Source organism: Ctenopharyngodon idella, chromosome 15 (genome assembly GCF_019924925.1).
Source record: "Ctenopharyngodon idella isolate HZGC_01 chromosome 15, HZGC01, whole genome shotgun sequence".
NCBI lineage: Eukaryota > Metazoa > Chordata > Actinopteri > Cypriniformes > Xenocyprididae > Ctenopharyngodon > Ctenopharyngodon idella.
Window position 1 is genome coordinate 15,388,343 of NC_067234.1, and position 27,240 is coordinate 15,415,582.

The window sequence follows — 27,240 nt, forward strand, 5'->3', positions numbered from 1 at the left end:
ATGTGGGTGTGTCAGAGTTATGTTCAGTTTAGTTATCTTTTCGTTCTTGTGTTTCTAGTTATTCCTTTCTTAGTTACCCTTTTTAGTTTCCTTATTCTGAAGAGAGTGAAAAAAAAAATGGTTTTATTATTAATTAATTTTTAAACACTTCTTTCCACTATCATGAAGATCCATTCAACCACACTATTAAAGAAAGGAAGAGAGAAGAGGAGGGAAGAAAGCAAGAGAAAATGAAGTACAATATTGCATCATTAGTACAACATTCCATTTCAACCACTCATAAAGTCTGCGATGTAGGGAGTTCATTCATAGCCAACCAAGGCCAGGATTTTTCATCTGTACAGCATTTTAATGATCTTTTTTAAAAATGTGGGTATTAATAAATCCAGCAATGGTTCTTCCTCTTCAGTGTAACTCCCCATTTCAGACATGTCACATAATTGTAATGGCTGGAAGTAAATTTGGCGGTTATGACTGGACTGACTCTCTCCTCTTGACTGTGTTTTTTTAAGCAAATGTTGTAATATGTGTGTAAAGTAGTTAACTTTCCCCGTCGGCCCATTTGTTAAGTGCCTGTGTTAGGATGTAAAGGTCTGGTGCTTGTGACCTTTGCCCCTTTAGGCACGGCTGAACCTGTTTATGTCTGTCACAAGTGTTGTAGCTTTAAAAGTAAAGGGCTCATATGCACGTACATTTTAAAGTTGGTATGAAACGGAAGTTGCAATAGTCTTTTCTTCCCTATTGTGATGCCCTTGTGCCAGTAAAGACATTATCGGAGAAGAGACAAGATGTCACAGCAAGAAGGAGGGGAAGTTACTTTGATTAAAGATTACAGGGGCACATGAATTTTTAAAAACATATTGATGTGTCGGCGCCGATAGCCTAGTGGTTAGTGCGCCGACACATGCCGCAAATGCGTTCACGGCGACCTGAGTTCGATTCCTGTCTCGAAGTCCTTTGCCGATCCTGCCTGCTATCTACTGTCTGAATAAAGGCACAAAAAGCCCATAAATATAACTTAAAAAACATAGATTTGCACAGATAAATCATTTATAATAAATACTGCAATATTCCATCAAATAAACAAGAACTGTCAATTTTGATTTCATGGTGACTTGAACAACCAACGCTATCTCACAACCAATTCGTACGTATTTTACAAGGTGGCCAATTCGTATGACTTCGTATGACCTCATACGATTTGTCTAAACCCCAGTGACGGGGATTTGTGCAAATTCATACGAATTTGGCAACTCGTAAAATAAAAAAAAACATTCAAATTCGTATGAGTGAGGTCATACAAATTCGAACCCCGTAAAATAAGTACGAATTGCCGTGAGATCGAGTTGAAACATCATAAGGGTGAGTACACAATGAACTATTATACAAACCCGATTCCAAAAAAGTTGGGACACTGTACAAATTGTGAATAAAAAAGGAATGCAATGATGTGGAAGTTTCAAATTTCAATATTTTATTCAGAATACAACATAGATGACATATCAAATGTTTAAACTGAGAAAATGTATCATTTTAAGGGAAAAATAAGTTAGATTAATAATAATTTCATGGCTTCATTCTAGAACTTGGATATACCTTTCAGCATTGATGGTGCCTTTCCAGATGTGTAAGCTGCCCATGCCACACGCATTCATGCAACCCCATACCATCAGAGATGTAGGCTTCTGAACTGAGCGCTGATAACAACTTGGGTTGTCCTTGTCCTCTTTAGTCCGGATGACATGGTGTCCCAGTTTTCCAAAAAGAACTTCAAATTTTGATTCGTCTGACCACAGAACAGTTTTCCACTTTGCCACAGTCCATTTTAAATGAGCCTTGGCCCAGAGAAAACGCCTGCGCTTCTGGATCATGTTTAGATACGGCTTCTTTTTTGACCTATAGAGTTTTAGCCGGCAACGGCGAATGGCACGGTGGATTGTGCTCACCGACAATGTTTTCTGGAAGTATTCCTGAGCCCATGTTGTGATTTCCATTACAGTAGCATTCCTGTATGTGATGCAGTGCCGTCTAAGGGCCCGAAGATCACGGCATCCAGTATGGTTTTCCGGCCTTGACCCTTACGCACAGAGATTGTTCCAGATTCTCTGAATCTTTGGATGATATTATGCACTGTAGATGATGATAACTTCAAACTCTTTGCAATTTTTCTCTGAGAAACTCCTTTCTGATATTGCTCCACTATTTTTCGCCGCAGCATTGGGGGAATTGGTGATCCTCTGCCCATCTTGACTTCTGAGAGACACTGCCACTCTGAGAGGCTCTTTTTATACCCAATCATGTTGCCAATTGACCTAATAAGTTGTAAATTGGTTCTCCAGCTGTTCCTTATATGTACATTTAACTTTTCCGGCCTCTTATCGCTACCTGTCCCAACTTTTTTGCAATGTGTAGCTCTCATGAAATCCAAAATGAGCCAATATTTGGCATGACATTTCAAAATGTCTCACTTTCAACATTTGATATGTTATCTATATTCTATTGTGAATAAAATATAAGTTTATGAGATTTGTAAATTATTGCATTCCTTTTTAATTCACAATTTGTATAGTGTCCCAACTTTTTTGGAATCGGGTTTGTATAAAAACTGTACCTTTTGAAATAATTTCTATAGTTGCAAAAAGAGTCTTGTACGGTTTTGTATGTAAGACTCAAACTGAAGATGCACTGATTCAAAAAGCGATCACACCCATTTTTTCCCCCTGAAACATGTTCGTGTCATTTCAAATATCCTGATAGATTGTCTCAGAGGGAATGTATGAGTTGCAACCCACCAGCATGTTCCGAACAACTATCCGTTTCCCAGCTCGCTGTGCTTTGCAATGCCCCTCTTGCCTGAACAAGCTATTGAGGGCTGGGCTCCAACATGACTGCTGATCAGGACCATAGCTAGGGTATCCGTCGCCCCAGTGCAGGCTGTTGCTGGGGACCTCCCTGAAAGCCAGGGGTCCCGGGAATCATCACCACCTTTCTAACCTCTAGTGACGGCCCTGCAGCAAATGAAAGATAGTGACAGCATTTGAAAACATAAAATGATGGAACAAAAGCTCAGGACATGATCACAAGCTTTGCTGCTCTTATAATCAGAATAGAATGAGCTGAAGTGAAACATCATGCTGGTATCTGACTGTAATTCTTGGAATCAGCTCAAATCAATCCAGCTGCATTGTATGCACACTTCAGTGGGATGCATGTCGCCACTAGCCCCCGTCTGAAATGTCCCGCTTTGACCTTCACCACTATATGGAAATGAACAGCAGCAAGTTTTGTCTTGTGTTCTGAAAAAAAATGTTCTCAGTCTTTACGTTCTTAGTTGGGCTGGCTGTTAACATTTACACACATTTAGTTTATATATATACACTACCATTCAAAAGTTTGGAAACATTACTATTCATAATGTTTTTAAAAGAAGTCTCTTCTGCTCATCAAGCCTGCAGTTATCAGATCAAAAATACAGAAACAAACAGTAATATTGTAAAATATTAAAATAATGGTTTTCTTTTATAATATACTTTAAAATATAATTTATTTCTGTGATGCAAGCTGAATTGTCAGCATCATTACTCCAGTCTTCAGTGTCACATGATCCTTCAGAAATCATTCTAATATGCTGATTTATTACAAATGTTGTGCTGCTTAATATTTTTTTATAACATGATACTTTTTCAGGATTCTTTGATGAATAAAAAGTTAAAAAAGAGCAGCATTTATTTAAATTAAATCTTTTGTAACAATATACACTACCGTTCAATAGTTTGGGGTCAGTATTTTTTTCTTTCTTTCTTTTTAAATTAATACTTTTATTCAGCACGGATGTGTTAAATTGATAAAAAGTGATAGTAAAGATTTATATTGTTAGAAAAGATTTATATTTTTTAATATTTATTCATCAATGAATCTTGAAAAAAGTATCACAGTTTCCAAAAAATATTAAGCAACACTGTTTTCAACATTGATAATAACTGAGTATCAAATCATCATATTAGAATGATTTCTGAAGGATCATGTGACACTGAAGACTGGAGTAATGATGCTGAAAATTCAGCTTTGCATCACAGAAATAAATTATATTTTAAAGTATATTAAAATAGAAAACCATTATTTTAAATTGTAATAATATTTAACAATATTACTATTTTTTTCTGTATTTTTGATCAAATAAATGCAGGCTTGATGAGTGTAAGAGACTTTGTTCAAAAACATTAAAAATAGTAATGTTTCCAAACTTCTGAATGGTAGTGTATACAGTTTGATCATTTGCCAGGTCCAAGCTATAGATGAATTATTATATTTTTTATACAGTTAAAAATGTAACAATATTTAGTAAAAGTAAAAACATTACTCTATTGCCCATAATCTTACATGACCAGTATTTCTTACAGTAACAAATAAAGCAAAACTACATGTTTTCAAAAAAGTTTTAACAGCTAAAGAAGAAAGTTGATTTACTTTTCAAAGCAGGTTGCTTTTGTCTGACTTTCTTTAGATGACATTCCAAATTGACACAAAATGTCTATGACATGCTAAAACAGAAGTTATGTAAAAATTCTGTAATAAAGGTGTGCCTTGACATATCCCACATTACAGTGACTGCTTGAACTCACATAGGCAGTAAGAATGTATACCTCCTGGGGGAAAAGACGACAAAAAAAAAAAAAAAATGGAGACGTTAAGTGGAGAAGTTGATGAATGCACAAATTCATTGCACGCTATGATTTATAAAACGTATATAAATAGAGACGTTTTTTGTGCAGATTGTGCTAAAATATGAATAATTATACTGGAAATGCTGTGATTCTTCAATTCTGATAAACTGTGCCTTTTTCTTAGCCTACATCTCACATTTGAGATATTTTCTAGATTTTTCCACATGATGAATATTTTCATCCTTGAGTAAAACTTGGCAAGATAACACTTCAATGCTTAAAATATTTATCTATTCTATATTATTTTCTTCTTATATTGTTATACTTTTATATTCAATTTTTTATAAAAAAAAAATAAAAAAAAAAATGAAATAATAACGTTGTGTTACTTCAAAAAATGACACACAATTCCATGTCTAAAAGTTGAGTTTATTATGGAAATTGAAAAATAAATGCAAAGGAGCCAAAACCTGTTTGTCAAATTAACTGGTAATGTGAAAATTCAGTTTTTTGTGCAGCACATTTGTGCACAGTTTATGCAAATGGACACACTTTACACATACAAAAGCATCAAGGAAGAACAATCAAACCTCTATCCCACCATGAAAAGAAACACGAAAAAGACTTGTAACAAAACAATGCAACATATTTTCTATTTTTGTTTTAGATTTTACACCATCTAAACATGAGCACCATAAAATCATAGTCCGTGCAACGGTAAACCGCATCCCAGAAAAATAAATTCATTCTGCTGGTTTAAGGCATTTGTACCCTATACCATGTATTTCATATGAACGCTTCCATTTTTTGAGTTTGAACGGCTAATGTATACTGGTAATGCATGGTTGTACAAATGTTTCCAAATCATGTAACACAAGATCATTAGAAAGCATCAGATGTTGTCTTGTGTAACGTCACATATGATCATTTATTCATGACGAAGATGAAACTCTGTTTTTGTTTTTCAAACCATACTTTACAACAAAAGAGAGAGAGAGCTTATTTACATACAGGGAATTTTGTATCCCCGTTTGGACCAAATGTACTTGAACAAAAATCATCCATTATCTGTGGAGCAAACAGGAATGATCAATATTGAGTTTGTTTTTCTTTTGCCTTAAACTCAACTTCAACCTGATATGTTCTGGACCACTGCGCAAGTAAATGAAGGAAGTATATGGTATACTCTTCAGGTCTTGTTTTCTACTTGTGCTCACAATCTAGATCTAGGTTCTCCTCCGGGGTGCTCCTGAGAATATGAAAAGAGAGGTCACAGAGATCACCAAAGCTTGTAGCACAATGCTTGTTCAATCTATGTGCATGTAATAAAAATTTAAAAAAAATCCAAAAATGTCAAATTGATGTTTAGTGAATTATTTACCAGGCCTTCTTCCAGGCACTCTTGTTCCCTCTGGAAACAGATTAGCAAAAGAAATAGAGGTCAACCATGTTGGGACAGTTTAGCTTTAGATACCTTTGCAAATGTTAGAATCTCACCTTGAATGAATCTAGTGATGCTATCAGGGTCCTCGCCGATATCTAGTGTGAAAGAAGAAGAAATAATGAATAGTACTGACATTTATCTGATTATACATGAAGAACTAGAGAGAAAAGGAAAAAGGGAGGAAAGTTTAGTGGTTGATTGGGTCAGCTTTACTCCGTAGCTTGTAGCATAGCTAACTCTAAAGTAGTATAAAAAAAAAAAAAACACTAAATCAAAAGGTTTAGTTGCCTTTTACCAGTACCCTTAACACAACAGAAAGACACCTGTATTCCGTAACCTAGAATATGACAAACCTTATGGAAAAAAGGGTTGGAGTGAGGAAGACAAAATGAGGTTAACTGTTAGCGCTAGCATGCTAATAAAGGGTTCAAAGTGTCACACTACCATAAAGCTCCATATTGGAGGAGCTGGTGACTGAATATTCAGGACCTGTTGATACAAAACATTAAGCAGGTGTCAATACTTGTGAAATCCAGGTCCAGGAAAGGATGGGTTCAGGCTAGCTCGAGCTTCAAATGAACTGTTGGGGAATATCGCATGTGCTTTTCATAACCATATTGCAAGTCACATTATCACACATTTGTCTTTTGGAGAATGACCAAACATTTGCAATAAGAGTATGAGTAAAAGGAAACACTTCATAGTTATTAGGGTGCTGGGGTGCATTCGGCCCAGTGGACTTTTATCAGGGTGACCATATGTGCCATTTTCCCAGGATGTGTCCTGTCCAGGATTTCTAAATTGCCTAAAATGGCTTGAGCCCTTGCCTCTTTAATCGTGAAAGTGCTCATATCGATGTGCCCCCGGAACGCGATTTCTACACGGAGGTCTGTGCAAGCCACTGTTCTTATTGACAGTCTTCATGCAATGCATTAAAATGTTGTTGTATTTGCAATGCCTCGACCGTTCTCTGTAGATCTTATGTATAATGCACGCTATTGGTCAAATTATTTTTCAGTCATTACCAAAACTGTGACATTTTATGCAACTTAGAAATCCTGGACAGGGCGCGTCCTGGGAAAATGGCACATATGGTCATCCTACTTTTATAAAAATCAATGCATACTGTCATTTGTTTAATCGTCAGAAATTTCCATCACATCTTCAATTATGTTTTGTGTTTAATAGCATTGTGTGGTGAAAATTACATTTTAAACATTTCAGGAATAGAATGTTTGGCTCTTTTGATAATGGTCATTTCATAGCTAGCATTTTATGCATCCTAAAAACAAAATTATTATTATTATTACTATTTTTTCCCTCTAAATCATTTCTTACTCACAAAGCTGCATTTATGGGTGTGTTAAATGATGATTACCTTCAATGACTCTGGTGACTTTGGTTATAGCTGGATCCCCTTCGATAACTCTCGTAACCTTAGTTATGGTAGGCTGTCCTTGGATTACCCTGGTGACCTTTGTGATAGAAGGTTGACCCTCAATCACACGGGTAACCTTTGTAATGGACGGGGCGCTCTCCAAAACAATTTCTCCCGGGATGACTCCAGCTGTATAAGAGAACAGTACTCATCAAACAAAAAAGTCTTCATGCAGCACAGAGCAATAATCTACAGTAGCTCTCTCATGTGTAATGAGTTTCATTGGTGTCAATTACCTATGATTCCTCCTAGAGGAAAACGGTGAACTTTAAGGAAAAAAAAAATGAGATGAAAGAAAAAAAAATAAATCGTGTGCACGATTTACTAATTCATTCCCTCAATTTACTAAATCATGCGCACGATTTAGCATTGACATAAAAAACATTTTTGATATACATACGTCCAGACAGAGAGATCTCCTTGTATCTGTATCCAGCAACATACTGCAAAAGAAAGAAAATACATGTTGACACAGAAATTCACCTATGTAAATATCCGTTCTATTACTATTATACTTTTTTTAGGCATGCAAGTAGAATTAGTTACACAAAGAAAAAGAAAAAAAAAAAAAAGATGGCATTTGGATCTGCTTAGTGAGATCATATCAAAGCATGAAGCCTGAATTTGGTTGCACATAATCAAGTTAAGTCCAGACTGGCATGGCAAACTAAACAAGCCTTTCTGTGAACTACTTCATGCTTGTTGCATGTGTGGTGTCACCACTTGTCCTGTGGGTGGCATTAGCAGATGTTAAGTGTACATGAGTGTACAATAACAAGAAGACGAGTTAGTCTGAGTAAAAAGCGTGTTCATGAGTGATCTGTGTGTTGCTTGCGTCTTGGCGATGAGGATGCCATGGAACTTAAGTCAGCCTACACCCTTTCTACAAAATGTTGCTGAGCTGCTGATGCCATTTAAGGCTTGGATTCATGTTTTCTAGAATTATGTCTTGGCCATGGACGAAGAGGTATCGTAAGCCCAAAAACGCACTCTACTGATTTACTGTCTGTGGGCAGAAGACCAGAGACTATTTTACACGCTCACGGTTGCAGATTGTAAGACTGAAAATGTGCAAAGATATTTTAAAATAAACAGACATTTGCTTTGCTGTTTCAACCCCCTCTCTCTTGCTACAAGGGCCATTTAAAAGACACAAAGGTGCTGATAGTGATCAAAGCCTATAGGCTAAGATGTATGTGCATCGGAGGTCTACGAATTGTCACACCTTTAGTACAGTGGGGTAAGTTTTAATCTTCTGATTGGTCAGTTTGAATGTCTCACATTTGGGTTTCAGTCACATGATCAAGGAAGGGATAACAGAAAAGATTGTAACTGTTGCTCTGGCTCTTCTTTTCACTGGGGCTTCTTTGCTCTGGCTCTTTCTTCTGTTGTCTGGATATTTTCAATCTTACAATCTGCAACCGTGAAATGTAAATTTTTGTATATTATTGTATATTTCTCTGGTTAATAAAAAAAAAAGTGGGCCATCGCCATCTTGGCAGCGCGTGACTGCACGTCACTCCCGGATAACTGAAAACGGGCAAAGAGGCGGTACGTGTGTTGGAACTGAGGTGCCTGGTTGCTAAAACCACGCCCGCCTAGCTCGACGTGACCAAGTTAGCTCAGGCTAAGGAGCTATCTATCTATCTTAGATACTATCTAAAATATTAATAAAGATAACAAGTTATATCATTTTAAAGTTCTAAAGGTTTACTGTCAATCTACGGTGTTTGTTTACGATATAGATGCCCCAGCAACATTGTAATTTTATGTCGGGTGTGCAAATGACAACACGCAAAATCAAAACGGGACTTCATACCTTTATAATGAAATAGCGATCGCGAATTAATCCAATCCGTGGCACTTGAGTAATATGTGCATGAGCGTCCATTGAAAAACATCCAACAGCACTTTTTGTCCACAAAAGCATTAAATCCATGAAATATTGATATATTGTCAATTGTTTGCATCAAATTTCTTCTGAACGATCTGCTTTCCATCATCGTTCTTCAAGAAATTATGCAACCTGAGCAGCGTTTATGTTGTAAAACTGTATACGAAAGTATACATTGGACTCTCACAAACAAATAAGCCTGCGTCCAAAGTATAATTTTTCAAAATAGTGCAGCAGTTTTAGTTATAATATCCAAGCAGTGCTGTCGGATTTTATGGTGTCTTGAGAGGCATATTCTCCAGTCATTGGCATTGTATTAAATCTGACGGACAAAAGTTTTAGCCAATGCCAAGACGATCCAATAACGTGTGTTCTGTTTATCTTCCTCATGTGTACACATGTACACAGACACTCATCTGTCTCGACCATTAACTCTCGCACATCAAGCCATATTATTTAATGTAGTTGTATGAATAACCCTGAAAAAAGCACAAACACGGCAGAGATGCCAAATTCAGCGGCTGGAATTAGCTGGTGAGGTTTTTTTTCCCGCTGTAAAGTTGGGCATTTTAACATGGGGCTCAATGAGATTCTGCTCTCTTTTGGAGCCTGTGGGGCCAGTCGATAAATTGCAGTTTAAGTCACTTCCGTATTGGCTTCAAGAGAAACTGGGGGAGGTTGTAGCTTGGTACCATTTGCAGAATCACCGGACTGGAGTCCATTCTCCTGAGTTGACGCAAGTCTGAACTTCGCGTACTTGGTATTGAGAAACACCTCACTGTGTTATTTTTCAGGCTAGATGAACCAATGCACATGTGCAGTCCTAAGCGTGAGTCTCAGGTTTCTACGGGAACTGGAGCCTCTAACAGCAGCTGCGGTGATGCAATGACTTTATCAATCAGCGACTGGCTCTTTTACTTAGAAGGCGGGACGTATTGCGCCATATCGTGCGTTGCAGTTTCTCCCTTTCATAACTAATAGGAGTGGACCGTCTTTCTATATCCACAGTCTTTGAGATGAGTTAGACTGAGTAAAAAGCATGTTCATGAGTGATCTGTGTGTTGCTTGCGTCTTTACAAGGATATAACAGCATATTATTCAATACCTTAATTTGGATGTATCGGATGATCCTTTTCAGGAGTGAAAGGAGTTCCTGGCTCCCAGTAGGTATGTCTTTAAAATATAATAACAATTAATAGTTCTTTAAACATGGACTAGATTGTCACAAAAAAACATCACTGTAACTGCAATTTCATAATTCCCACCCTCAGGATACAGAAGAGTCCTGACGAAGTGAACAACTCCATTTGTGGCCATTATATCCGACTCGGGAACTTTCACAGTGTTGACCAGCATGCTCTCATTTACCTACAAATTGCAATATTATTTCAATAAATAGATGCTATCATAAAACAAACATAGCAAATATTATTATATTATGTAATTTTTGTTCATTTTTTAATTTTAACAAACAAGTACAACAACAATGATCAAACAAACAAAAAGCACTGAAATATAACAATTAAAATATATTAATGTATATATATATCTAACTGTGTGAATAATGAATAAAATATAGATATAACAAAAATAAATAAATACACTAATATAATATAATATATAATATCAGCATATAATATAATATAATATAATATAATATAATATAATATAATATAATATAATATAATATGTAAAGAATAATAATATGGGTTCTTGTTATGTTTAGGAGCAATACCTACCTCATCTGAATATTAATTTTTATTTTCATAAGCTAATGTATTCAGATTTAGAAATTGTAATTAATATAGACAGCTAATTTAGATTTTTTTTAAACTTACACTTACAGTATAACCTTACCACAACATTTTAACCAAAGAAACACAATGTTTTATGTGACCTTCCCAATGTAAAGATATATTAAAGTTACAAAAAAACAAAAAACAAAACAACTCTGTTAACCATAAAAAAATAAGAAATCCTGTATTAATTCTTCCATATATCAAATCAATTCATTTTTCTTCTACATATAAATCAGAGGTGGTATCAAGATAAGTAGTTACTACAAAGCATGGTTTAATTTGACTCACAGGAAATTCCCACCATGAAACTCTATATTACAGAGTGGAATCATATAATTTTGCATGTATTCCTAAAACAGATGTTATGACTGGAAATTAATTTCAAGGCTGGACAGCAAGAGTGCTGGATACTTACATACAACACCTTCAAATTGCTGCCCTGGAGAGTTTTGAGGAGGTTAGTGACTCCAGTCTCCAAGCCTCCACCGATGAAGACGCCGTTACTGAAGTGATAGAGCAGAATGGTTCTGAGGGCGTTAACGTCACCTGATCACAGAGAAGAGAAGTTGTCATATCCTGTAGCCTCTGTCTTTCATCTTTAATCTCATTAATCCTGAATAAAACAAAGCTAAACAGTAATTCTAGATGTGGTGTGCCTTGAAAATGACATGTATGAAAGAACTCACTCTTCAAAAGAGACAAGTCTCTCTCACTGAGCCCTGCAAAAGCCTCATCTGTCGGAGCAAAAAGTGTGAAATCTCCTTCCACTTTGAGCAGATCACTCAGACCAGCTGATTCCATCAGGGACAAAAATATTCTGCAGCAATGAAGTGATAGTCACTACAAGGACAAGATAGCTATCTTCACTTTGACTTGATAAAACTTTACTTTTTCTTACTTGAATGCTCCGTTTTTCAACAGAACTTCGTACATGGTGGACTCTGGTGCCGTAATCAGGGTCTTCATGAGATGGAGGGCACCGTTACTTCCCTCTTTGCTTCCACGGATCAAGCAGGCATTCTCAATGCAGACAGCCTTCGTAGTTAAAATATTACGAGACAGTTCACTTCCTCTGCTTATACTATTGGAAACTATTTGAGCTATTACTTAGAATTTACAATGTCAATAAATGTCAATGTAAGTAATGGCCAAAAAATAAAAATTCATGCACCTAAGATTTCAGTGATGTAACAGAGTAACAAAGTATGATTCTGTTCAAGTGTTCCCATATGGCAAAATAAATAAATAAGTAAATAAAAAAAATCCCTGTACAAAAAAATTTATTGTAAATATGTGTTGTAAAAATATTTTGTTTAAAAAAGGCAAGAAAATAATTTTCAAATACAGTTCAGGTATACAAACACATCTACAGAACAAATACGAACAATTTTTTTTTTTTTTAAATTATTGGTGAATGTTTACCCATCCTTTAAAAGTTGTTTTATTTTAGTACATTGGAAAAGCAATGTAAAAAGCAATTTTTTTAATGATAAAAAAGGGTAAATATCTGAAATACCTGAATATATATTTTTAAAATACATTTATATGAACATTTAAAATAAAAATGTATATATTAGTATTTTAAATACTAAAATAAGTAGAGTTAATATAAATACAATATATAAGCAGTATATTTTCCTGACATATTTTGCACGTTTGTGTATATTACATTCAATATATATATATATATATATATATATATATATATATATATATATATATAGTATATTCTTCTTTTTTTTATGTAATATACACAAACATGTCTAAAATATGTCAGGAAAATATACTGCTTAAATACATATTGCACATAATTATTGCCATATGGAAGATTCTAATTCATAAGTAAATCAAGAACAAAGACATATAAAACAACACTGACTGTGCGGTAGACGAAGACTCTGAGAAGTTTCCCTGCGAGTGTTTCCAGGCGCTGACCATTGTACAGCTGACTCAGCACAATCTTGTCCTTCAGGACGTGGTTTTCCAGAATGATCTTCAGGAAGCTCTGGTCCATGGACATCACCTCATCTAGATTGCAGAGGAAAAAATATATTTGCAGTTGTGGTTTACCATCATGACAAAGCAGTTTTGTGACAACATCAATAACACAATATAATGCAACTCGATTAAAAAGACCAATCAACCACTTCCATATTAGAATATACACATAACCAAAGTGGTTATAAAATTAAAACATTATGTGTCAAACTGCAACATGTAAAGACTTGGTCGGCCTTTCGTGGTGAGCGGTTTGTGGAATGTGCATTCCCAGACAGGACTTTCAGTTATTGTAACCCCAGGCACTGTCCCTTTCCCCCAATGCAGCCTAGTAAAAGGAACGATTTACCCCTGTAAATATAATGTGATGAATGTGTTCACCTGTCATTACCCACAAATGAACTACAAACATGTGATGATGAGGTGAAAGATCAAGCTTAGCCTCCTGTGAGGTCTGAAACGTTCTGTATGGGAGGTGGGATATCAGACGTTTTCATCTTCTCTTTCTTTCACCATCTTTTCAGTACTGGAAGCCCAGTGAGGCTCATAGATTAACAGACAGCTACTGTGTCAGCAAGCTGCCATTTTCCATACACACGCATTAAATGAATCATCTGTTTTTACACCTGCTATCCCGCGAGGAATCAAAGTTATAGTTATGGAACTGCAGAAGTTAACAAAGGCAAGGCACATCAGCAATTGAAAGAACACAGGTCTTGCTAAGGTAGAATTAAAACAGACAATGACAGAGAAGAAACATGCAGCTGAGTTACGGCAAGGAGACTATGAAGGATAGTTAAAGAGAAGAAAAGGGAGATTGACATGTATTTGCTCACCGTTGAAGGCTATGTTGAGTGGAGCCAGGAGTGTGTACTCAGCCTGGGGTCTCATGGCTGTAGACAAGCCCAGCTCTGTCAACATGTCACTGAAGGTGCCCTGAGATTGTCCGACCAACTCCATAACCTGTTTGGCTTAGATGAAAAAGGCAAAATCCCACCATTTAGAAAGTATTGTAGAAGAGAAGGTTTTATCGTTGAGTTTGCACTGTAAAATATTGTAGTGTGCATTTACATTCCTAGCTGTTGTACTTTCTAATAGAAATTTCTCTTAAGATTATAGATTTTTGTCAATTTAATGTGTCATTGTTGAATAAAAGTATTAATTTGTTTTAGAGGGGACCTATGATGCCCCTTTTACAAGATGTAATATAAGATGTAATATGTGTCTGTGAAGTTTCAGCTCAAAATACCCCACAGATCATTTATTATAGCTTGTCAAATTTGGGTGAGAGCAAAACATGCCGTGTGTGTCCCTTTAAATGCAAATGAGCTGCTGCTCCCTGGCCCGCTTTCCAGAAGAGGGCGGAGCTTTAACAGCTCACGCTTCGGTTGCTCAACAACAACAAAGCTGGAGAATCTCACGCAGCCAAAATGATGATTGTCAGTAACGGTGTTCAGCCTTACATTGTTCAAACCAGAGTCGACACTGATGGAGAGACTCAGGAAGAAGTTACAACTTTTAGAATGAAACTGGACGTTTCGGAACGGTTAGTGGATAAATTTATGTAGTTGCTGCGGAGCTGATTCAACTCATCGACTAGTATGTGTCATGTTAATCTTTTGTGCAAATCCAGCGTCGCATTGACCCCCGTTTGTGAAGCAGTCCGGCGTAAAATGACGGCATGTCAACAACACTCTACTACAACAACTCTTCCTCTTCTCTAAAGCAGCCCAACATGGCCTCGCCCCTTTTGTTGTGTGTTCTCGGGGGCAGGGTTTATGTAAATTTTAATTTGATATGGCCAGATTTCACAGGATAAATCAGCCATATCAGTCATTTCTGCACTCAAAAAAAAAAAAAAAAAAGGTGAAAGAGGCTGATAGGATAAGTTTACCAGAGTCGGGCATGAGGACTTGATCGATGAGGTGGATGACTCCATTGGTGGTGACAATGTCCTTCTTGAGTACCATCTTTATGCCATTGACTGTGAGACTATCGCCATCGCAGCCAATCTCAATATTGCTGCCCTCCAGGGTCTCATAAGATGTGCCGGCCATGATGGCCTCAGAGCACTGAACAGAGTTCAACAGATGGTAGTTGAGGAGAGCTGGAAGAGAAGAAACATCAGTCTCTGTCATCCAAGCACATCTGTTATTCCTCTTACACGCCTCTTGAGATATGAGGAAATCATGGAAAAATGATATTATGTTTTTTTGATGTTTAGAACTTACCACATCAGGTAAAAATCACTAGTGGAAATGAGTCTGTTTGAAAATGCATCATACAAACATGCTAACAATGATTTAACAGTATTTGCTTTAAATTAATTAGCATGAAATCACTTGGCAAGCACAGTTTTCCTTAGAAAATGGTTGTAAATATAGGCGTACATTAGCATATATAGATACAGTATAGCTTCCACATGAACTTTGATTTCATGATGTTTAGTATTTGCTGAAGACTATTTAAATTCTGTGATTTAATATATAGTTTATGCAGATAGCATGCAAATGCTTGCATGCAATCCATTATGTCATTGCATTTCCCATTAGTTCCCAAAAGGGAACCTGGGGGATCCTTGGGAGCCTTTGGGTCCTCTCTGAGTGAGTCTCTCAGCAGCTCCGAACCGTTTGACTGGAAATAGAGCGAGTCTCTAAGTCAAAAGTCTGGCTAGGGACTAATAAGAGGGCAGAGATCCCATCACCACCATTTTTCACTGGATCGTAAAGCTAACAGCTGTTTCCTGTCTATATGTACCTGGCAAGACAAAGATTATGCTCTTTTCAGAAGGTCTTAGATCTTTCCCCTTTGGCCTTACAATGAACATATTGCTTTAGTGGTAACAAAATTTATTCTGCATTACTCTTGACCACTGGAGCCAAATGGGCGCACACAATCAAGCTTTCAATGGTTAACTGTACCAGGCATCCGTATCTAGGTTAAGCTTGGAGTCTTCCTTTTTCATTTCCATGGCTTCCCTCCATGAAAGTGGCTTAAGTAGCATATCAAATGTCTTTCCGCTTGGCACAACAGATTTAACCATAATATTTGTTTTATTTTAGTTTTCACTCAAGCAGTTAATACAACCCTTAGTGCATTTCAGACAAACCTTATATTCATGAGAGTGGGGTGTTATGTCATTCTTTTACATGATCACTGGGAAAGCTAATGCATCTGAACTCCAAAGCAAACATCAACCACAGTATTCTGAAAATACTGTAAAACGTACACATAAACTTCAGTATTGCTGCCGAGAACCTTCAGATTTGATCTCTTTTCCAAGTGGCTCAACTGTAACCCTGCCTAAATCTCAAAGTAGTCCCATAAGTGTTGTTATGGCACTGTTTGCCAACTGTCTGAGAATTCCAGGTCTACAGCTTGGAGTGCAGCGGGCCCATCTGGTTTGAAAGGGGCAAAATAATACTTGGCCTCACTCAGTTGACTCATATCAACAAACACGGCACGAGTGAACTGCCAGACCCTTGATTTCCTGCACCTTTGTTTCATTAAATAAGAATAAAGCCTTTTTTTTGCGCCAAGTCTGCCATCAATATGGGATTTAACATGTCCCTTCGGCAACTTAAAGCACTCCATTTGAGAACAGTGCAGTGGGATGTCATGGGGTGTTTTACGTTTTTGTGCTTGGGTTTACCTTGGAGGGAAACCTTGTCTTTCATAAGCCTGTCCATAACCTCTCTATCCAGCTTCTCAAAGGCATTGTTGGTGGGGGCGAACAGGGTAAAGTGTCCGGACTGACCCAGTTTCTCAATCAAACCGGCCTCAGTAGCCACAGTCTGGAAAAGAAATGGAGCATAAACAACTTTTGGTCAGTGGGTTTGGTTCATGGACTACACAGCTCCAAATTCTTAAGACTTACACTCAAAGTGCTTAGTTCATCGTCCACTTCGATCACATCCTGAATGGTGTTGCCAACAGCCGTGATGACGCGGTCAATGACGTGGACCACTCCGTTGGTGGCCACCTGGTTGCCGTGAATGATCCTGGCACAGTTCACTGTGACAACCTGAACAAGAACCATGTGTGAAATAAGTCCCTCATAGAGAAGCAAATAACCTAAAACATAACCCTCCGTTTCTCAAGATATCAAATTACCCCATTGGAGTAATGATTGATGAGCAGGTTCAAGTCGTTGTACATGGAGGTGGCGGTCATTCCATTCCTGAGGTCTTTGGTGAGGAGACGTTTGTTGACCATGTGGTAATGCAGAGCATTGTACAGCTCGATATTAACATTGCTCACCAGAGCATTCCTCACTTCCTATAGTACAGAGAGAAAGCCAATGCAAAACAGTCAAGGAATTACTCAATTTCCTTGTTTGTGCTGAAGAGAGAAAGGAATGAGATGTTACCGGATTGAGAAGATCCCAGGCATCATTACTGGGTGCGAAGAAGGTGTACGACCCGGCACCTTCAATCTCTTGCCTTAGCTTGGATAGAGCAGAGTATTCCTGGGTAGTTTTCGCTTTGACCAAGCCAAGGGTGCCATAAACGTTGTCAATGGGAGCAACTGCAAGGAAAGTGACACAGATTAGCCACAAGATTGAACATTTTGTCCAACATTATAGGTTTCAAATTAGGTAGCAATCATACTTATCATTGTAAATTTGTATTTTATTGACAATATAGCCAGACTTTGTGAATTACCAATGTCTGACTGATCAGTAAGTAACTCAAATGAAGTCAACCAACCTGCAGGACAGCCTCGCAAGCCATCCAGCTTCATGTAACCTGGGCAACACTCATACAACACAGTCCTGGACAAAGGAAGGAAAGACATAAAACCAGAAGAACATGTGTTAAGAGAGTATTGAAGCTCAGACATTTGGCGCCACTTGAAAAAATAAAATAGCAGTAATGTACAGGCTCAAATTCATTTTTTTTTTCCTGGATGCCATTCACTCGTCGTTACAAGCTGTCCTGGTTTTAATGATAACACAGTTCATGGTACTGGACAGACAGTCTTTCCATATGGCAACCATTAACTGTCTTTGTACACAAACATGCTATGTGGTCCCGAGGTTTGTGCCTTATTCCACTATCATTATGTTGTCACAGCATTGCATTAATACTTAAAGTACGCTGAAGCTAAACGCTGAGACCAACTTGGTGGTTTAGTAAGGCTGAGGGGTATTTTTTGGATCCAGGAAGCCTTTAAAGTAAATTTATAACCCAGTGAAAAAACTTGGTTTGGAAGTTACAATGTACAATGGAAGGAAATGTTGAATCAGCAGTTTTCCAGTAATGGAGGTTGCATTCTATGGTTTTTTCTGTTTTCATTGAAAACAGCCCTTTAAACCAAGCTTGTAAATATGTTTCCATGACCACACAAATGGAATCTCATAGATGAGAAGTCATTTTGTTCTTGGTAGCTTTAAGAAACAAAAAATATAATCTAAAAAGAAAATATAAAAAAAGAAATTATCTTACAAAATTGTATAAATAATATTATTAAACTGTCTGAATATACATCTACACATTATGTGCTTTAAAATTTAAATGCAACTATTTTATTAAGCATTATGTAAATTAAGGAAATGCACACTGTTGCACTTCAGAACTTGAATTATAATTGTAAATGCCACCATAAACATTTTCTGTCTCACCAAGGTATTGTTGTGCATCATTATTGCTGTTTATTTTTCTTTTCCATTCCCCTTTGTGTGTGTTTAGCCAGTTGCAAGTTCATTTGCATTATAACAGGCTCTTAATATGAATAACGAGTTCAATAAAATGCACCTAAGATAATTATACCTACTATACAGCAGCCATATAGTAGAGTTAATAAACAGCCGTTAATGGGAAACAGATTTTTTATAAGGTCCTCTGAGAAATCACCACTGGAGTGTTACAATCCCTTGAGAAGTTCTCAAAGCTGCTGATAATAAATGCAATCCAGCAGTGGTGGAGATTCAGAGATAGACACCAGTCAGGGTTAGTGCACTTAAAAAAAACTCCACACCAGCAAAACGGTTCCATGTGATGCATGTTTCTGAATTCCCCAGAAAGATAAAACAGCCTGCAAATCACCAAATAAGAACTGACAGTCAGTTGTAAATATTGTGTAAGAGTTTAAACTGACAAGTCCTAGAGATCGAGCAATCACGAGACTAAGAAGCTAATGGGGATTTCAAAGCTGTCCTCTATGTGACCGTCACATTGAGGATACAGAAGCAATAGTTTTGGGTCATGGCTGGGCTCCATGTCTTCTATGGAAGTGAAGTGCAGTGAAAGGATAGCTGGGGGAAGTTAATGAGATCATTAGAGCCTCACTAGAACATCTTCTTAAGCATCTTTCCCAAAAACGGGAGGAAAACATGACTCCTGTTGACCAGATATGCTGAGGGAATCCAACCACATTAATCATTGGGGAGAAGGTCAGATTTTCCAACTGAACTGATGTTCTCCCTGGTGATTCACCAGTTCAAAGGATCCACAACATTATGCATATGTTCAAACCATTATGGTGCTAAAACCATCAGATGGTGGAGATATCTACCAAAATATATACAGATAAGCTTTGTAGAACCTCAAACCTATGTGCCCTATTGTAACGATTTAAGCGCATGGCGCAAGTGCATTTAGGGTGTGTCTGAATCCACTTTTGCTAGTTTAACGATGGGAAAAATGGTCAGCGTGCCCAGCACATGGTCTAAAAGGGTTGTCCCTATTCTCTTGGGGTAATAGGTGTGTTTTGGGCATAACATGCAATAAACCAATCAGAGTGTCATCTCCCATTCCCTTTAAAAGCCAGTTGCGCTCGCACCATGGCGGATTCGCTATTTACATGGCGGAATTTGCAAGCGGAAAAACTGAGCATAATCTAAAACAATAATAATCTTTTACACTGAAATCCTTTTATTTTTAATATTTGGCATGTCTGTGTGCTGCTGCGCGTCCCAGTGTGTGTAATAAGCAGAGGCGCATATTACTAATGCGCTCTTTAAATAACAAAACAAATATTGCGGCATTGACTTTAGACCAGGTTTCAGTTCGTCAATGGCGCAGTCTATTTCAGTTGCCTCAAAATAGCAATGTGCCAACAATGCACCTGAACACACCTCGTTTTCAGACCTGCATGCCCATGGGCGCACAAATTAATGCAAATGCATTTGCTATTTAAACAACGTGCCGCAGGACGTGAAAATGATAACTGCGTCGGGCTGAAACTAGCAAAAAATACTTGCGCCTGGTGCCGCATTGCACCGAGTGTATGATAGGACCCAATGACTTGAATGAAAACAGACACTACAAAAGGTAGTAATCTTCATTATTCCCTTATCTGCACACTGAGACACCATCAGTAATATCATATTTTGCCCCAGTCTTTGAGGGAGATCTAAGAATGTCATACTAATCTAAGTTATGTAAGCTAAGCACACTAAACCAGATATTTACAAAGATTGCCAGACCGCTATGTAATGGTCTGCTGAGTGCAGAGAAAATACTTAGAGCAGAACAGCTCCTGGCTTTCTGATATACAAAACTGCAAGACAAGCAGAAAATCTACAGAATATCTCAGGCAAGTCTGGCTTTGCAACTAAGGAAGTTTGAAACCACTGGAGGTTACCTCACATTGGTGCTGTTTGGCCTGGGGAAAACTCTTTACGTCGCCATTTCTCTTTTTTCCAACCACGGAAAAAGGAAAATAAACCGGAGGCATAACAAACTCTACATGAATCAACGGTTGTGGTTGACCATGTTGGCCTCCAGAAACCACAACCTCATTACTGGAGCCTTCACAGCAGGACTTTGCCGCTCATCTTACGGTATATTGTTGATCTAGATGTTGAAATCTTTTTGTTGTTGTCGTTTTTTTTTTTTTTTTTACATTTCACACACCATTAAGTTCATTGAGTTTTGCCGAAGAGCTTCCTGAAAAACAAAAGAGCCTGCTGACATTTCCACCTTGTAGACAGCTGTGTATTTTTGCCCTAGGACAGAAATTTAAGTAAAGGTGTTTCAACACAAGCCAAGCACTCCAGGCGAGCTCTACTGCTTTCTTTAATCATCGATGGCATGTCCTGACAATGTCAGTGGGTCTTACCATTTTATACCGATTAAGGTTTTGCAACTCTCTGGTGGTTCCTAAGACTGGTTTGTAGCCATGGAATAATTGTTTGTCTGTTGTTTTTGCAGCCATATTGAACTGTAAATCTACTGTTGCTGTCAAATTCTGTATTTTACAAAGTCATCTAGATAGGAAGCATTGTAAATTCAACTATTAAGCTGCATTTGGAGCTCAGCTTAAGTAGGAATTCATATGTGCATGTAACTGTTGGAAATCTTCACGCACTCTTACCAGTTGGGACAGCAACCTTTCACCTTTGACCATTGGAGCAGCTGGAACTTTCCAGTTTCTGTCAAAGAGACAGGATTTGTAATAGCCTCCACAAATCATAAAACATCACACTTACGCTTTCTTTCCACAGATGGCCCCTTGGTACCAATTACGGCAAGTGCTGAAGTATTTCTTCTTTGTCCCCACGACTTGCTGGAGAGCGCACACATTTGGTCTGCAGAGAGGTAAAGGTAAGACGGGATGAAATGAGTAAAGCTGGGACAGAAAACTGCAACAGATGCGTGAAATTGTTTTGTGACAGCATGGTGCTTTTTCTTTTAAACCTGGGACAGTAATGTTTGGCTTTGATGTAATAAAGGTAAAATTAAGACAATGAACTATAATTAAACCATTCTTAAGGCCTTTGATTTATTTAAAAGAAATAATTAAAAACACGCTGACAGTCATTAATTAAAAATGATTAAATAATTTACAAAAGATATTAAAAAAACACCGTAAAAACATTTTGTCAAGTAACCTAAACATAAACTGTATTATAAATCAAGTATTTCACTGTAAATAAATATTTTTTCAAAAATATTATTCAGTATAACAATCAACCTGACTACATTTGGTTCACACAGCTTACTTATTTGTTGCAAAAGGACAAAGAAAGCTTCAGTTAGAAAAATATACACTAATAATAATAACAGCACTGTAACAGTATGTTAAGTAATAACTGTTTAAAAGCTATAAAAAAATGATTCTTAATTGAAATATTACTATTTAAAATTAAATAGGCAATTTATAATTTAACAAAATAATAAATTAAATTAATAATATCTCTTACCCTTCTTTCTTTGCTCGAATACGACTATGGGCCACTATCTTGTCATAGGCTGAGGAGTCTGCTTGGTCAAAGGCAGACAGCACAAAGAGTGCAAAAGTAGCTGCAAAGAGTAGCTTCATCCCTGCTTGTCCCACTGTGAGACTTCAGAGCAAGAAATGGGCTCCAGCTGAGGGGGAGAGGGCTTTTATAGCTCAGCTCTCTGCAGCAGGACAGACTGGCAATCTGTCAGTGCACCAGCCTCTCCTGTTCACCAGAGTGTCTCTATGATCTCACCTCCTAACACTGGATAAGCAAAACACAAAGAGTGGAGGATTAATTCAACAACGAGCTGAGGTGTGAGGAGGAAATGTTGCAGAGTTCCTAAAAAAAGAATAATAATATACATGGAGAGCTCTTTTAGTCTATATTAGGATTGGTGTGGAACTTTTACATTCTTTATATTTGATAATCGTCATTCTTTACTGATGATATTTGGCATATGAGAAAAATGCAACAGCCTGCATATGTTGCTGTTACACAATGATTACTATTTTGCATTTTTAATTCCACGTTTTTCATTACAAAGTATATAATCAGACTAAAAATGAGTATAAAGTTTAAAAATGTCCTTGGTATGACAGCAGAACTTAAACTAGTTTGTGTAAAACCCGATTATCATGTATATCCAACAAATGAGAATGTGTTTCAGTGGAAGCAAGAACTTCTGACCTTTTGTATGAAGAGGTTCACACGCTCCATGTCACAAATTCAATTCTTAAATATTTCTTCATGCTACAACTTTGTTGTAAGTTTTTCAAAATGTTTTCAAAGCTATTTTTTATATATTTTTTCAAAGTTACTAGTTTATTTCTAGTTGAAAAAATGAAGAAAAAAGTCCTATATTTTCACTGTTGTCTCAGATTTTTCGACCTCATGCTACTGTAAATTAATGAGGCATATTATATAATGGAAAAAAAGATTTTTGTTTTATAGGAAGTCTGTTGGTAAACCTGTAACTTGAAGGGAAAATGTTTCAGTGAAGTAAAACATGAAGAATAAAATTTAGGCTGCAAGAGTAAGGTATGAATCAGTTTTACGTAACGCTATAGCTTCAAGTATCCACATATTGACACTAATACAAATCAAGCTCTGAAGCATAAGATATTATGCTTCTGATATCATGCAGCTGTTTCATCCAGATTCATGTCTCTGTGCTTGGCTCACTCTTGTGGCCAGATGCAAACATAACTTTGAAAAGATGGTGGCATCTATCACAACCTGTAGAACCTTTTGAATGAGTGGCTCCATCTTGTGGAAAGCTATAAGACCCTTTTCACGGACTGTGATGACACGATTTAACGGTCATCAATATCGTAAATCCTGCTAAGTTTTTTATATTTTCATTTTTAAAAAAAACATATGTACATTTATAACAATATACTTAGTATTATATTACCTTTGCATCAAATTACAAAAAACTTAGTTAACGCTGCTGTGAGGGTGTTTCTAATACAGCGGCTATGGGAGTGACGCGTATGGACGTGGCGTCACGACTGCGGTTACGCCCACTGAGTGACAGCATTGGTTTTTATCGTGAATGCCGCGAAAAACACACAAAAACACGTCCAAAACGGGAAAGAGCTTTGCGACTGACTGTACAAATAGCTTTGACACAAAATCTGAGGTATATTTTTACAGACTGCTGAAAGCTACAGAAAAAAGAAGCAAATAGGTCGCTGCAATTCACAGAAACAGCTGGACTCCAGGTGAAGAAACAGTTCTTTTGCAGTTATCTTTTGTGTCAAAATGTTGGATTTTGGGGGTAAAATCATACCCTATATATTGTATTGTTATATATTGTGTTGACAACTCATCAATTAATATTCTGCATAATTGGGTGTTTTTAAATAAACACTGACTTAAACTGTAAGTTTTAGGGTTGAACGATATATATATAACACTGATATAAGTGATCACTCCGATTTAGACCTACCTATATTGTATTCATATAAAGCGTTCACAGGCATATTTGCTTCATGCATTTCCATGGCGTCGAAATCAGGCACATATAAATGTCAGGAAACAAGATTCCTGGCTGCATGCCAATATCCATGGATTAGGTTTCTTTGACAGGTCATCAGGAACACTTTCGAGCCCAACCTTTAGTGTAATCGTTTGTTTTACTCGCGTTTTCGCAGTCTCCCCTATTAAATCCAGTCATGCAGCAGGTTCTTTTACCATTCAGTCCAGCTGAGGGAGCGCGTTCCGGCGGGAAATTGACGTCTATGCATACCCTCTATTGCAACAGCAAAACAACAACAACAAAAAACATATGCAAAGGATATTTCTGACATTATACTGTACTTACATATTAGCAGGGTTCTGAAGGATGCCACCCGATCTGAAGTCAGCCATCTCTCTCACTTAAAGGGATAGTTCACCCAAAAATGAAAATAATTACAACATGATTTACTCACACTCAAGCCATCAAAGGTGTATATGACTATCTTCTTTCAGACGAACACAATCGGAGATATATTTAAAAATATCCTTAGTCCTCCAAGGTTTATAATGGTTGTGAATAGGGGGCCACATTTGAAGTAAAAAATAATGCATCCATCTATAAAAAATAAAATCCATAAAAAAAGTAATCCATACGACTCCAGTGGGTTAATAAAGGTCTTCTGAAGCGAAGCGATGCGTTTTTCTAAGAAAAATATCCATATTTAAAACTTTATAAATTCAAATAACTAGCTTCTGGTGGACGACCGTACGCAGAATGCGCAAGTTGATTTGCGGCGGAAGAGTATCCTTTGACCTGACGCACAATGAAATGACGAACGCGGAGACGCAGAGGATAGAGCAAAACAAATCACCGGTCACGGATTTATTAACCCCCTGGAGTCGTATGGATTACTTTTTTTTTTTATGGATGGATTCATTATTTTTCACTTCAAATCGCGGCCCCCCATTCACAACCATTATAAACCTTGGAGGACTAAGGATATTTTTAAATATATCTCCGATTGTGTTCGTCTGAAAGAAGATAGTCATATACACCTAGGATAGCTTGAGTGTGAGTAAATCATGGGATCATTTTAATTTTTGGGTGAACTGTCCCTTTAAATATTATTTACAGTTAATTAAGTGACATAAAGGTGAAATGAACATAACCACTTTTCAAACAAATTTTTCACGCTCATCCCATCTGCCATTGGTCACCAAATATATTGGCCTTTAAGGGCCTTCTTTCTTCTGACCATGACGTGTTAACAATTAAATTGCAATGACAGTCTTGTTTGACCTCACAAATCCTAGCAAAACACCAACTCAGTCAAAACAAGATTTGCGTTATCTTTTGAAAAATGTGACATTGTATTCACACTTGGCATGTCTGGTTCGATTAAAACTAACCCTGGTGCGATTGATCTGTTAGTGCGGTTCATTTGAAGTGGCAACGCTACCATCTGAACCAAATGGTCTGGACCAAATGAACCAAGCAAACCAAACTACAAATGTGAACACACCCTTGACAGGTTTGGTTCGATGAAACTAACTCTGGTGCGATTGAGTGGTTCATTTGTGAATGCTGCCATAGGAGCTACATTGCCCATACAGGAGTTCAGTACAGGAGTCAGAAACGCCATCTCTTTGCAGCAGATCTTCGTTTGTGTGCAATGGAGGAATTTTGACTAAAGTTCTCAGCTGGTCAAAATACCATTTTATATAGGCCTATGTGCACAACGAGCCCATTTAGCCCAACATTGTTTTGGATGTTTGTTTGGTTCTGTCGAAAAATAGTTTTTTCTTTTTCTTTTTTTTTTTTCTTTTCAGGTTCAGTCTTTAAAATAACAGTGTGAAAGGTAAGCAAACCAAGAATAAATGTATTATTTTCTTTTTTTGGTATGGACCAAGAGAATTGAGCTACAAGTGTGAACACACCCTAAATCTCACAGAAACATGTTTCCAAAGTAAAAGTGCGTAAATGAGACAGATATGAAGACGCATCTGGAAATAGCTCCTGTACTTTCCTCCCACTCTTTCTCTCATTCCTCCCCTTCGCTCCCCGTTTGTGCTTTTATGGCTTTTGGACAAGTCATGCTGCAAGTGTTGCATGCTATGCTTGTGAGCTGAGAGACATTGGTAGTAAATATCAGAACATGAACTTAATCCACTCAAGCTGCGGAGTCATTCTGCTGTAAACACATAGGAGATCACGAGATGTGAAAGGAAAGTACAGGACAAAAAGGTTAAAAGTAAAGTTAAAAGTAAAAAAAAAAAGAAAATGTTATACATATATATATATATATATATATACATACATATATATACACATTATATATATATATATATATATACATACACACACACACTATCTCACAGAAGTGAGTACACCCCTCACATTTTTGTAAATATTATATCTTTTCATGTGACAACACTGAAGAAATGACACTTTGCTACAATGTAAAGTAGTGAGTGTACAGCTTGTATAACAGTGTAAATTTGCTGTCCCCTCAAAATAACTCAACACACAGCCATTAATGTCTAAACCGCTGGCCAAAGGTGAGTACACCCCTAAGTGAAAATGTCGAAATTGGGCCCAAAGTGTCAATATTTTGTGTGGCCACCATTATTTTCCAGCACTGCCTTAACCCTCTTGGGCATGGAGTTCACCAGAGCTTCACAGGTTGCCACTGGAGTCCTCTTCCACTCCTCCATGACGACATCACGGAGCTGGTGGATGTTAGAGACCCTGCGCTCCTCCATCTTCCGTTTGAGGATGCCTCACAGATGCTCAATAGGGTTTAGGTCAGGAGACATGCTTGGCCAGTCCATCACCTTTACCCTCAGCTTCTTTAGCAAGGCAGTGGTCGTC

The 27,240-nt window shown here is 37.3% G+C and overlaps 1 protein-coding gene across 4 annotated transcripts; it reads right to left on the reverse strand.

The window, feature by feature from the left end:
• Nucleotides 1-5,072: 5,072 nt before the first annotated feature.
• postnb (periostin, osteoblast specific factor b) lies at nt 5,073-24,838 on the reverse strand. 4 transcript variants are annotated; one of them, XM_051861240.1, is made up of 23 exons: nt 24,733-24,838; nt 22,386-22,667; nt 21,672-21,770; nt 17,947-18,011; nt 17,607-17,764; nt 17,351-17,515; nt 17,115-17,261; nt 16,890-17,031; nt 15,132-15,344; nt 14,074-14,208; nt 13,119-13,267; nt 12,138-12,274; nt 11,926-12,056; nt 11,655-11,785; nt 10,706-10,808; nt 10,546-10,613; nt 7,947-7,989; nt 7,783-7,812; nt 7,487-7,675; nt 6,553-6,597; nt 6,162-6,203; nt 6,046-6,075; nt 5,073-5,913 (listed from the first exon to the last, which is right to left on the reverse strand). In XM_051861240.1, exons 2-23 carry the CDS (start codon nt 22,502-22,504, stop codon nt 5,891-5,893), a joined length of 2,364 nt encoding a protein of 787 aa, XP_051717200.1. In that variant the 5' UTR covers nt 22,505-22,667; nt 24,733-24,838; the 3' UTR covers nt 5,073-5,890. The 4 variants fall into 4 exon arrangements, with proteins under 4 accessions (XP_051717200.1, XP_051717202.1, XP_051717203.1 ...); XM_051861242.1 differs by lacking the exon at nt 24,733-24,838 and adding an exon at nt 24,358-24,372; XM_051861243.1 differs by lacking the exon at nt 7,783-7,812 and having other exon boundaries at nt 24,733-24,837.
• Nucleotides 24,839-27,240: the final 2,402 nt, after the last annotated feature.

Excerpts from the sequence above, each read along its gene's own strand:
- postnb (XM_051861240.1), bottom strand. The coding sequence starts at position 22,504 with ATGAAGCTACTCTTTGCAGCTACTTTTGCACTCTTTGTGCTGTCTGCC. Across the intron at positions 17,516-17,606 it reads CCTGGGATCTTCTCAATCCG|GAAGTGAGGAATGCTCTGGT; the intron begins GTAACATCTCAT and ends TCTGTACTATAG. Across the intron at positions 15,345-16,889 it reads AGACAAGGTTTCCCTCCAAG|CTCTCCTCAACTACCATCTG; the intron begins GTAAACCCAAGC and ends CTTCTCTTCCAG.